We start from the raw sequence: 12,947 nt of genomic DNA, 5'->3' as shown, positions 1-12,947 counted from the left end.
TAAGATCCAAGGATTTTTTTAAACATCAGGTGAAAATTGAACAGTTTCTTTTGTTATATAAGTTCTATGTAATATTTCGTCCATCTCTACGACATTAACGGGAGTGGAAACGCTACTGAAGCCGCCTTTCACTATAATTTAATGGAGAGTCCTGCAGTACAGCCTAAAAAATGACCAAAGATCTGAGTCAGCGCTCCTCTGACAGAGCGCACACAAACAGAATATGATAAGCTTTATAAATGTGAGATTTATTGCAGAGCTGCAATATTACATTCGGATAGGTGCATCTATCTGGTAACACAGTGTGGCTTCACAAATATATGTATTTTTTATAATCAGTCATGCGCAAAATTGCTTTGTTTTGTAACACAATGTGACACATTGCAGCCAGCGCTTTTAGCAAAACTTGGTCTATTCAAATAAGTAAAAGAAGAAACTTTAGAGTGAGAGCACAGTCAGCCAAGCGTATTACTGTAGTCATGCAAACTTGCAAAAATAAAAATTTGATTCTGCAGTTTAACCTCTGTATTGTTTTAGGTTTTTAGACAGGATGTGGAGAAGTGGTTAGTGCAGTGTGAATGAGGACGACTGAACTTCTGATCCTCACAGCCAGATGTGCGGTATGTGTCCAATATGTCATCTTTACAGTTGACTTCTAATAACCACAATAAACACCAAAAAAAAAAATGCTGAAAGCCTAAGAAAAATTTGATAGAAATATGACCACCCAAACAGAACACGCATTCATCATATCGCGCGAGGTGTAATTTATTGCGCCTCAGAAGCGCACAATGCTCCGCGTGCAAAAGCCATAAACCTCCATGCAGACATCTCTGCTGTGATGTTGGACACGCGACGCTCAGAACACAGAGGCACCCCGACTCCAGACATGAAAGAGGCAGCAACCAGCATATTAAATAACTCACAACAAAAGCAAAAAGAAAAGTGGGGTGGAGAAGATGGAGACTTAAGGGGCAGGAGATTAGGAAAAGGGGGCACATGGCAGTCGCATGAGCAACCAGTCTCCTCCTCCTCAAGACCCTTCCCCGCACTCATAATTAGCGGTTCGGCGTCATTGCTCATTTTGGGTTACTTTTATTTCTTTTCGCATTTCCATGAAAACAGCAGTGGTGTGAACAGGCGCAGATGTGCCTCGGAGTGCGCTCAGACAATAGAAGAAGAGAAGCGGGGCATATGAGTTCACTCCAGATGAAAGCTGGAGCAGGAAAACCCAAGAATTAGTGAGGCTTTGTCTCACATGTTTCCAAATCAAGTTTTCCTATTGGATGAAACGTAGGAAGGAGGGCTGGAACGGCTTACTTTTTGCTTTGTATAAACCGTGACAGGCAGTGGAAACTTTTCAACAAGACTCTTTTGGCGTAGGGTGGAAATGCAGTGTTGTCCAACAGTCCATATGTTCTATGTAGTTCAGCACAATCAATGTATTTATATCATGCGTAGCTCAATGAAAATCCATCTTTCTTTGAGCTGTGTCTAGCGAGCATGTGGGCAATCATCTCCATTTGTCATAATTGCGCTAAACATATCCAGTGTCTTGGCAAACTTTCTGAGGGATTTCTACCAAATCCATTCACAAATATTTTGTCAATGCGGACATGTTCACGCTGGCCACTCTGTTCTAGTGCCTTACAAGATGTTTTAGTATGTGGCTAGAGTCCTTCTGATTGCTGCACCAGATACTCTCTTCTGCTCCAGATACACACTACAAAGATATAATGAGACACATTTGAGGCCAATCATATTAATAATGAAAGATAATGACAGAAAAAGGGATAAGGGGAGGAGAGACAGACATTTGGGGATGAGGAAAAACTAAAAGCAGAAATTCGAAACCAAGAGAGAAAATTCTAATAATGTGGAATAAAGGGAGGAGGGAATGATATTTAACTACCTCCAGACCCCAGCAGAGAGCCTGGGAGGGGGGTAGGCATCTCCCCATTCTCTGCACCATGATGTCAATCATGTTTCAAAGGGAAAGCAGCGGTTAGTTCCCTGAAAATCCCTCCACAGATGAGTTTCATTCCCAGCTCATACAGGATGATTCCAAGAACAACAAAAGGCAACCTCGGCAAACACAAAAAAAGAAGCAATGCTCAGCAGTATGCATTCTTTCCCCCCATTCACATAGCAACTAACAAATGCAAATACCAGTTCAAGTTGAGAGCTGAGCTCAAAACCAGATACATCTAATGTTGTCACAATCTATAAACAGTGAAACGTTTAAAGTTAGAGCAGACTCGGGGCTGTACGCTCTGGTTCCTGAAATCAAACACAATGCCCTCTTCCAAAGAACAGGCTCCCATTACACTGAGATACAGCTGGACTGGTCTTAGGTTGCTCTCCTGTGAACTTGTCAAACATTTAATCAAATAAAGCCTTCCTTTTAGAGTCAGGGGTCTCTGTGACATAGCACAGGTCACAGGATAGATTTGAGTTCTTATTGCTAACATGACACAACCATTTGACACACCAGTTCCCAAACACTGTCAGACGTGGCACCCTCACTTAGTCGGTAATGAAGACGGGACGGACCCTGTCACGGATACGCATATGAAACGAATGGTGCGCTTCACCTGATCATGCACTCAAACCATTTAAACCCAGCCTGCTGAGCAATGTGATTACACGTGGAGCGTTGCCCCAGGGAAGTATGGGTAATTAATGACAGAGCAAGGGTGGCAAGAGTCTGTCTCTGATTGACCTGATGTGACCCTCGCCGCTTAGTCAGCACGGTGATTGGTCAGTCTTGTTCTCTTTGGGTGACTGGGCGAATCCCTGGGGCAACAAGGTAGTCTGCAGGGTGGGTATGATTGAACAGAGAGGTTGGAGTAGAAAGGGGGTTGGGTTGAATTACACAGTATAGCAAGAATGGTCCTTGTCCCAACTTTACTTCACAACCTAAGGGGGTCACTCCTACTTCCAACCCATTCATCTGTGTCTACAGAATTCCTGTCTTGGCCCTTCCATGGCAGGTAGGGGGCACTGCCAATCTACTGTGTCCCCAAATGTGCAGCTCGGCAGGAACCTGGCCAAGCACATCATGAGAGTTTACTGTCCACCGGTCACAGGGCTGAACATTCACAGTCAACCAAGCATACAAAACCTGGGGTGGCATGAGTCCACCTGGATCGCTAAGAACAAGCTAATACTGCAGGGGTGAATGATCACTAAGAATAAAACTCACCACAAACTGATCAATCGCAACAAAACCTGATGAAAAACCATGCATGTAACTTCAAGTCAAGGAAATATCCAAAGAGGACCCTCAAAGGTCCTGGAATGTTCCTCTGTCTCCATTTCAGATCAGACATACAGACACAAAGACACATGTCCTGTGGGCTGTGACCTTCCCTGGCCTGTGCTCAGCAGGTAGTGACAAATGACCTGATAGTTAATCTGTCCTGAGGTGGAGCTTTTCCACAGGGAACAGAGAGCCTGATTGTGACAACAGGAAGTCGAGACAATGTTACCTGAATAAGCACATTAAAGGACGCACATGCATGAATGGTTTGCATGCGCACATAGCTGCAAGCACACCTACTTGCAAGAACATCTGGATATAGTTTCAGGTGCAGAACATTGAGGGGGAAAAATGGAATATAAACAGTGACATGTGAAAGTGTAGGAAGGAGCCCTGTGCCAGTCAGAGGAATATAACAGTATGAAGTGGTTCGTCAGCCAGCTCCGTCTGAGACAGTGAGTCATTGTTGGGTGTCCAGCAAACCCCCGCCATCTTCCCTAATGGTCAGCTTTTCTATGGCCTTACCACTTAACAATCCAAGGGTTGAATGCTGGGCACTGTGGGATTTTTCCCAGTCTGTGGTGTCCTGTTGGATGATACTCAAATGAAGTCTTATGCCACGAGGCCAAGTCAGCAGACCACACCAATCGTATTCACCGAGGTACCGCGGATGGAGAGTCTTAGTGGGAGCCTTCCCACCTCAACTAAATACTGTGAGATGACAATGCAGCTCGGTACAACAGGGAGTGGGGTGGATATCACCCAGAAAGATAAACATGCGTGGTCTGAATAAGTGTGAGAAAAAGCTCGATTCATTTGGCGTTGGCTGTGAAAAACATTCACTTGAAGTCCTGCACAACCACCAAAACAGTACAAATTCATGAGGAAAAAACACTCGAAGCCACATGAAAAATCCTCCTGACATTAAGGATTTGGACTTTGCAGTTTAACAGCCGCAGTAAACAATAGGGACCGGCACAGAAAATTACCCACAGACACACATATGTTAGTGAATGCAACCCTGACTTGATAGAGGGCAAAAGTAGAAGGCCACTTTGAGTAAAACAGAAAATGTTCAGCATATTAAACCCTTACAAGCCCATCTTATTCCCTCACCTTTAACTTCCAGAAAGCTGTGGCGCTATAATTCCACGGCTATTAACACCAAAGCAATTCCTATAAAGTTTCAGTTCAGTGGGCTGAGATAAAGATTTAGTGGAAAGATGCTTAGTAGAACACTTAAAATGCAGCACATGCAAATTACTACTGCGCCCATAAGTGAGGCCGGAGAGATTCGATATGAGGCAAGTTGATTGAGCCTTTTTGTGTTCCTCGATTGTCGCGGGGAGACAAATTGAACACAATCGTAGCCAGCAGGATGGCGAGGCGATTAAGGATAAGTAATGCAGAAAGCGGAGCGAGCCAAGCACCTATCTGTCTGATGGAAGAGAGGTAATGATAACAGGAAGTGAGATGAGTTGGCGTTGCCCTCTGGCCTACCAACCCATCACCTCTGTTAAAAAGGTCCCCCTCTATAAACAGGCCTCTCTCTGCCTATTAAACAGATAGTACATTATGGCCTGAGCTGCGCAGGAACAATGTAAACACAGCCGTCTCAGGGCATCAGCGCTGAGAGGGGGAGGAGGGAGAGGAAGAGAGATCGAGAAGGGGACTATTCCTGGGTCTTCCTGGGAGTGAACTCCATCACTGCTCTTCTCTCCAACTGTAATCCTTTCCAACTAAACACAGGAAGGAAGAGATAGGTAAATAACTCACTCTTCTGATAAACTTTTTCTTCCCAGCTCCACATTTCCCTCCAGTTTCAGGAGGTTTGTTATGCTTGAAAACACAGAGGCACGGATTTTAGAGAAGCACAAGAGTTCATGTTGACAAAGTAAACGCACTGCATGTTATAGCGAGGCATATGATTGTCGGTGAGGGGGGTGGGGGGGTCACTAAAAGTATAGAAAAAAGGGGATGAGAAAAAACAGCAGGAAAGTGACAGAGAGGCAGCTCTGACAAGAGACAGACAGGAGTTGATCCTGAACCTCCTGTGACTTGTTTGTGCGAGCAGATCTGCGTTGCTCCGGGCTTGCCGAAATCACGCAGGGGGTAAATGGGCTGGACAGGAGAGAATGTCACACAGAAAAACTGGATGGATGGGGAGACGGTCAGTCCGGGTCAGTCCAGATGTGAGGCCGTTAAACGGTGGGGAACTGGAGGAGGTCAATGCTGGGCACCTCACGGCAGCGCCCCGAAGTCATTCACACCCCTTTGTTACAATTCCCGGCGAAGCACAGTGAGCGGCCGGGACACGGCAGAGATGGGGGGGAATGTCTGGGATGCGGGGACAGACTCCATACCCCGGGGAAAGGCCAATTACAGGCTTAAAGCCCCTCCTGTCTGTCTGTGGCATGCAGCTCAGATAAGATGAAAGTTACCCTGGACCAATATCAACATTTTTCCCTCTGTCGCCATAAGAAATGATACAATCCAGATGTTACATATACAACCTCGTGAACACAAGTATTCTGGGGGATTGGTGTGCGTTCTTACAACAAGAGATGACGTGGGCTTTATCGTCAAGCTGCTAACATACTGCAGACCTGCAGGTTTGAGCCTCCGCAGGTCAGTGTGTGTCCAGGAGGGGTCGAGGGATAGCGGCGAAGGGTCAGGAGTCTTTAGGTCAGAACACACACTGACACTGTCCTGGGGGTTGTTAATGGAGTATGGGGGTCACCAGGCCCCAGACTAACAGTATAATAATTTACAGGATTGACACGGACATAAACAGAAAACAGAACAAAACATCGGTGCGAGTGAGGATCGTCCCGGCGGAATACATACGCAGCAAGATGAACTGCAGGTTTAGGAAGCGTGCTTGCTGAATTAATCGTCGCCGGTCCTGGAAGAGGTTGCTGCAGGTCTCAAATATTTGGACTTTATCCGTGGAAAATTCACTCAAACCCAAAAATGCATAAATCACCATTGAAAAGCAGAGCTCGGCCCAGATGGAATCTGAAGACAAGTCAGTCCCAATTTGAATACTTCAGAGGGCAATATCTGATGCAAAACGCTTTCAGTTTGAAAAGAGACGTAAACAGAGAGGACACCAATTATGGAGATGCTGCAATCAGAGAGCTGCATTGCTTTTTATTTTTTTTCCCAACTTCACAAGTTTCACTCGCATGTGGCGTTAGAAACAACATTATTTTCCTGTGATGATAATGAGTCAGGGCGTGAAAGCTGCATCCACTCTGCCTCAGTGATGCACTACACATGTTGACACCAAGACCAAGAACCTTACACACTGGGACCTGACTGACTGACTCTGAGCACGTTACAGGCTGAATGTCACATTTACCCACTCATTCACAAGTGCACACACATTCACGCTAAGGTGACGAGCACAGGGAGGGACTCAGGGTCCAGTTGCTTCGCTCAAAAACATATGCGATCCATGTAGTACAAACTCTCCGCTCTATGTAAAGGGCCACAGTTTGCCCCCAATTTGACTATTGTAAAGTAATATCAAGGGCTTGAATTCGCAGCTTAGATTTAACTCACACATACGCGACTTGGGACTAAAACACAAACACAGAGCAGAGGCAGAGATAAGAAACAGACAGCCAGTGTTAGTGACCCATGGGAGATGGGGACATACAGCAGCGCTGTGACCAGTAATAACTCTGAGTTTGAATGTTTGCAGAGGCATGCCCCGGTAATCCCAGCAGAGCAAAGCAACAGGCCGGGGTGAGAGGGGTCAGCTCCTCTCTACTGCACCGCTGTCATCACGATGATGCTCAGCGATGTGACAGACTAATTAACTGCTCGGCTCACTTGGAGACAATGCCGGCCCAAAAACGTCTGCCATCGATAAAAAATAAATAAATAAATAAAGCTCTAGCCCCAATATATCCTAAATCTGCTCTTTCTGAGCGCGACGTACTGCGGCTTTGTACACGTTCGGTTCGAGTGCTGCGGCGGCGTCGCTGATGGGAAGGTAGTGTGGCGAGCCTGTGATGTTCTGGGAAGTGGTGAAAGAGTGAGACTGTTGAGTTTCGCCTTGGCTGCAGCGCTGAGCACGCCTAGCGCGCACGCTCTGAGGGCTGGAGCTCGGCCAAGGCTGCTCAATCTGGCCCATTCAGACGAGGACCCGGTAACATGCCAGACAGCCAGGGGGGTAACGGCGCAGCCAGGGTGGCAACGCCAGCCAAGAAGATATCTGGCTATTTCACACAAATATAAGTATTATATAATGAAGAGGTAATAAATCCCCTGCCAACGCAAACAGTAAGTATCACACTAACCTCCTTTATGTCACAGCCAGAAAAACATGTCAGCCTCCATAACCACACGTCTGCCCCTTTCCTTGTTAACATCCCAGCTGCGTGACCCTCACGGTTTCGCCGTTTTTCAAGGTAAGGATGCCACTGGGTTTTCATTTATTATTACAGCCTTTTTTCAAGCATTACATCATGACCAAAATTGCACCGGAGGAAATGTTGTCTGAAAGAAAAGTAGCTATTACACATTATTTTACATGGACAAAGTGTGTTAGAAACTTTGGTAAAGGGACGGTTCTAGGCTGGGCCCTGAACTCAGTGGCCCCGCTAACGGCTGCCGCTCAGTCCGAGGACCCGGGTTCACCACAGGGGAGTCGGCCTGAATGACCTCACGCCGTCCACCGGCGATGGGGCGTCCAGCTCTGGCCAGCGGCGCCCACAGCGGCCCTCACACACTCAGGCAGAGCAAACAACATCCGACCACCAGGCAGAGCTGAAATGCATTTCATCCCGCCATTTTGTAGCGTAATTGACTTCTCTGTGTCCATGTTGAGGCAAAGCAAAGCAAGAAAAAAAAAACTTGCATGGAAATTAAATAAACAGAGAGGGCACAGTGCACACACAACTCATTTCCCTTAATACCTCAATAAAACTCAGGCCCGACACCGACTCTCACATCACGCTCAAGGCCCGACTGTGAGATTTCATTCTCGAAGAATGTTATTTTGAACCCAGGCTCAGTTGTATATACACTGCACGGACGCTAAATGCAACCGTTATTATGAATTTAATGAGACCCAGTCCTGCCAAGGGACGCAGTCGAGTTAAAAGAAAAACAAACAAACAAAAAAAAAAAAAAACAGGTTGGTGAGAAGGTTGTTCTGAGGTATCCAGGTAGAGCAGGCAGCGACGGAGGAGTGGATCAAAGCGGAGAAAAGAAGCAAATGGATATTGGAACTGTAAGCCCTAAAGCCTTCTTCCCTTATTTAATAAACGAGTGATGGCCCCAGCTGAGGACCGAGGTTTATGAGGTTGTTTTCAAATTCCAATTTGGCACGGGGCACGGCTGAGAGCTTGTTTTATTTTTCCGTGATCTAGTTTAATAAGTTCCTAAACGCTCCGCTTTACAGCTTCATAGAATACGGAGAGACTCGATGCGAATGGAAAGGTGAGACGAGGAGGAAATGGCTTCGGTGTTAGTAAGCTCATTGTTCGGCGCCGCTGAGCTTCGTGCTCGGCGCGTTAAAAAAGCGGCGAGTGCGCGCTGATCGGCGGTGAGGAGGCGGAGGGAGAGGTCAGCGAGTGATGACCGAGAGTGCGCTGGTTTTTGATTTATGCTTATTGCCCCACCTCCCTCCTCCCCGTCTCCCCACTGTCTCCGTCTCCCCATCTGCTTTGCTCTCTGACCTTTCAGAAGTCAAACGCACGTGCACATCCGCCTCAGCCTCAGCCTCCGCCTCCGCCTCAGCCTCCGCCTCATCCTCAGCCTCAGCCCGCCCCCTGTAAAATGGTCCTCTTCCTCCCCTAGACTGAAAGCCTCTAAACAACATGATGGAAATCTGGCGTTTCTGCCGTGTTTACTGGATCCAAATGTTTTCCCTACAAACACAACTGTCCTTGTTTATGAAGGAGTGGAATCTGCATTTTTTCCTGTCGCTGTCAGTTTAACACAACATTCTGGCCACCATTTTGCGAACCACAAGCACCCACTTACCTGCTGAGCGCTGGCAACTAAATATTTGCTCGGAGGATAGAAGTGAAAGTTGCAGTAATTACAAACTACCAGAAAATGCCGTTTTCTTCGTCTGTTAATTCTCTTAGCGTGCAACTATTTGGGGTATAATTTAAAAGCAACATGCATGCATTGTTTTTTTTTTTAAATTTATATCCAATAAAAGAAACTTGAAATATAGTTTTCAGTGCAAAAATGTACCAGTTTCCGTAGGTGGTATCGTATTTTCTATGATATTCCATTCATTGCTTTAAACATGTATGGATAATAAGTTTGAGGGCACACCTGGAGCAGCAGCCTCTCGAAGGCCAAGCAGGCGTCCCAGCGAGGCAGGCTGGGGTGTCGGAGCGCCTGAGCCGTGGCCAGGCCCAGCTGGAGCACCCCGCAGTGACTCTCTAGCGCCCCCCAACTACTTCGGAACAGCTGCACGTAGGAGCACAGCTGCTCGGGGGTCACCCGGCCTGTGAGGAGGGAAAACAACACCGTTAGATCCCCAAGAATGGATGGACCGGATTAGACTTCACTGAAAAACATCTAACAAGGACGGAGCCGTTCTCAGACAGCACCCTTTGCACAGATGAAACTAAGATCAACCTTTATAGTGAGGGGAAGAAAACAGCAGTAAAGATTCACAAAGTATCACTTGTAGAAATCCATTCTCATGGGTTCAACATTTTATTTATGTTTAGGTGAATTAGACCAATTAAATAATAGGCCTTGGAACAAAGGGAATAAAATGGATGTATCTTGTACACTTTTCCTTCAGTTTAGATGTGAATACCGTCAATAAATATACCGATTAGCCACAACATTATGACCACTGACAGGAGAAGTAAATAACATTGACCATCTTGTGATAATATAATGTTCTGCCATAAAACGTTTGGTGCTGGTATTCATGTGGATGATACCACCCAACTAGACCAGACCAGACCAGACACCCAAAGTAATGACACTCCTTGATGGCAGCAGCCATCCACAGCAGGATGCAGCCTGACACAGATGCAAAAACAGATTAGGACAAAACATGAAGAGCAAAGCAAGGTGTTCACTAGATCCCAAACTATTCGATTATCTGACAGACGCACTGGAACGATTCTGATCCACAGAGGCCCCTCCCCTCAATCCATAGGACCCAAAGACCCCCACTAACAACATCCTACTACCAGACACCACAGGTGTCCATTGTCTGATGAGTCAGAGATGGTTTTGAGGCACATGGGAGAACTAGGCAATATTAGGCAAGTTATGCCAGATCAGTGTACATATTGATGCCCGTATGCAGCAAAGCAACAACAGCAAGCACACAAGTCACTGTACAAAAGAAGGGTTAAAGAGAACAAAATGTATGTTTTGCAACAGCAAAGTCAAAGTCAATCCAACAGAAATGTTGTGGAAGAACAGTTGATGAACAACATGTCAGAACTGAAGTGATTCTTTACTGAGTAATGGGCAAAATTCCTCTTAGTTGGTGTAGACGACTGATCAGCAGTTACCAGAAACATTTACTGTTACTGCTGCACAAGGGAGGCACACCAGATACCGAAAACATGGGTTCACTTGCTTTTACAATTTAATGTTAGGTAAGAAATGACTAATTATTAAATAAACGAATGCACAAGTAAAAAATTTCTGTTTGTTTGATTGCATCCTCTTTATCTACATACATACATACACTTATCTGTATACAACACATGCACACGGCTGAATTGGGCAAATGTTTCGGAAAGTGCAACACGGAAATAAATAAACAGAAATCCTTTACTCAAAAATAACAGCCCGTGTAATGAGCATCATGCACTCAGCCTGGTGCACAGGGGATTGATTAACGAGCGAAAACTCAACCGGCTGAGAGGAAAGCAAGAGCGCGTAGGTGTGCACGTGTGCGGCTTGTGTGACAGTCGCAAAGCAACACTCTCCGTGTGTGCGAGCGGAGAGTCACAGTGTTCAGTGAAATGTTTATGAGTCACTGCGTGTGGGGACGTCTACATATAGCCGCCGGGCAGCCACGCTGATAAGAGCTCTTTGAGTGTGACCGATAATTGTAAATCTGAGGTTTCTCTGATTATTTATAGAGGCAGCGGAGATGGAGAGGGAAAAACTCCTCAAACTGTGTAGGATCCCCTGAATCTCCACGATTCACAGAGACAAAGGAAAAGCAACATAAAGGATGTAAAGGCTGTTGGGGTGGGGGGGTGGGTTGTGTTGACCTTGAGGTACGAGGGTTTGTGTCAGGGGCTGGGATAGAGAGAGGGCACACATTAACTCTCCATAAAGCTTACTTCGTCATGTTGATGTTCTGAACCAGCACCAGATGTGGGAGTATTTCCTGTTGGACTACATGGCCAGTGTTTTCTTTACTGGGGCCAAACACATAACCAGAAGAGTAGCAGACAGGCAGGAGAAAAATAGGAGCAGACAGCGACAGCATACTAAATACTACATGGACTCACGGTACGTGAAGTGTAAAGCAGCACATGTTAAGCTGGATGACGAATCTGTGGACGTGAAATATTTTCAAAAGGAGAATTGAGAAGAATCACCTGGGGAGTCTGGCAGCAGCAACTCATTCTCACAGCAGCTGATCACTAAACCTGAAAGCAAAACACCTCTCCGCACGTGCGCCTGTTGGAAAACATACTTTCCATATAATGAATTAGAGAGTCGTGTGCTATGTGGCACTTGCGGACAAAGGGTGCAAGTGTCTACAGAATGGATTTGAGCTTTGCGCCGAAATTAAAAGTATTTGAGAAGAATAACCTTCAGTCCAGACGTATTCAGGATCCTGAAAAGCTCTTTTGTGAACATATCCAGGCATAAAACTCCTGGCAGCAAAACTAATGTTCACATAGCTTGATGTGCCAAACATAATTCAACGCAGAACCAGGAAATACGTCCAAAGCGAGGGCCGAGTATAATATCACCCAAGAATAGGCAACGAAAAACGGTACACTGTAGGCCAAGTGTAATCTGATTTTACAGCTACACTGGACCAGATGAGAGTGAGTGAGAAAATTTAAGGCTGGGGGTTAAAAAAAAAAAAAAAAAAAAAAACGGACAAAAAGCACTTAAGCTAGGAAAGCCACACAAAAGCCTGCTCTCCATTACACAATCAAACAATCCTGGCCGAGCCTCGGCTCTTATCTATGTCACTAAACTTCCCTCAGAACGGTTCTGCGATTCCTCAGCCATCTTGCTGCCAGATGCAGAATCAATCTCGGGGAGATGATCTGTCAGCTGAGCTCTCGCTTCAAACTGGGGTGCAGTAAGAAAAATATATGTTCGAGTATGATTTACTTGAGCCTTGAATTGACCTTCTCCATATTTTAGTTTTAAAGAAAAAAACATTACGTTTTGATGGATGTAAAGATTCATTCATTCATTTCTGGGCGTCGTTGTCATATAATATTAAAGTGAAGGTATTCATGGCTTCACTAGCAACAACTGTACAGACATTTCTGCCAAGGTGATCAGTCAATTAGATAATGTGTACTTGATATACAGCTGCAGTGACACCAGCATATCCATTTGTTCATAATCACCATGTACACAAGAGGCTCGGCTGCCAGAGTTCTGCACTTTCTACTGCCCTCCACCTGATATGACAGAGGAACCTGAACCTTTTGTCCATTTTAATGTTCTTCTGAGTGCATTAATTGCAGGAGCG

General features: G+C 45.7%; 1 protein-coding gene across 1 annotated transcript in view; it reads right to left on the bottom strand.

Annotated features, from left to right (window-relative positions):
• Window positions 1-12,947, bottom strand: part of scfd2 (sec1 family domain containing 2) — an 88,048-nt gene that overhangs the window by 59,922 nt on the left and 15,179 nt on the right. The window contains exon 4 of the mRNA XM_047587222.1: window positions 9,566-9,741. Within this exon, the coding sequence (XP_047443178.1) occupies window positions 9,566-9,741 (176 nt within the window). The remainder of the gene's footprint in view (window positions 1-9,565; window positions 9,742-12,947) is intronic.

Source organism: Mugil cephalus, chromosome 6 (genome assembly GCF_022458985.1).
Source record: "Mugil cephalus isolate CIBA_MC_2020 chromosome 6, CIBA_Mcephalus_1.1, whole genome shotgun sequence".
In the NCBI taxonomy this organism is placed as follows: Eukaryota; Metazoa; Chordata; class Actinopteri; order Mugiliformes; family Mugilidae; genus Mugil; species Mugil cephalus.
This window is presented reverse-complemented; position numbering and strand designations above follow the sequence as displayed.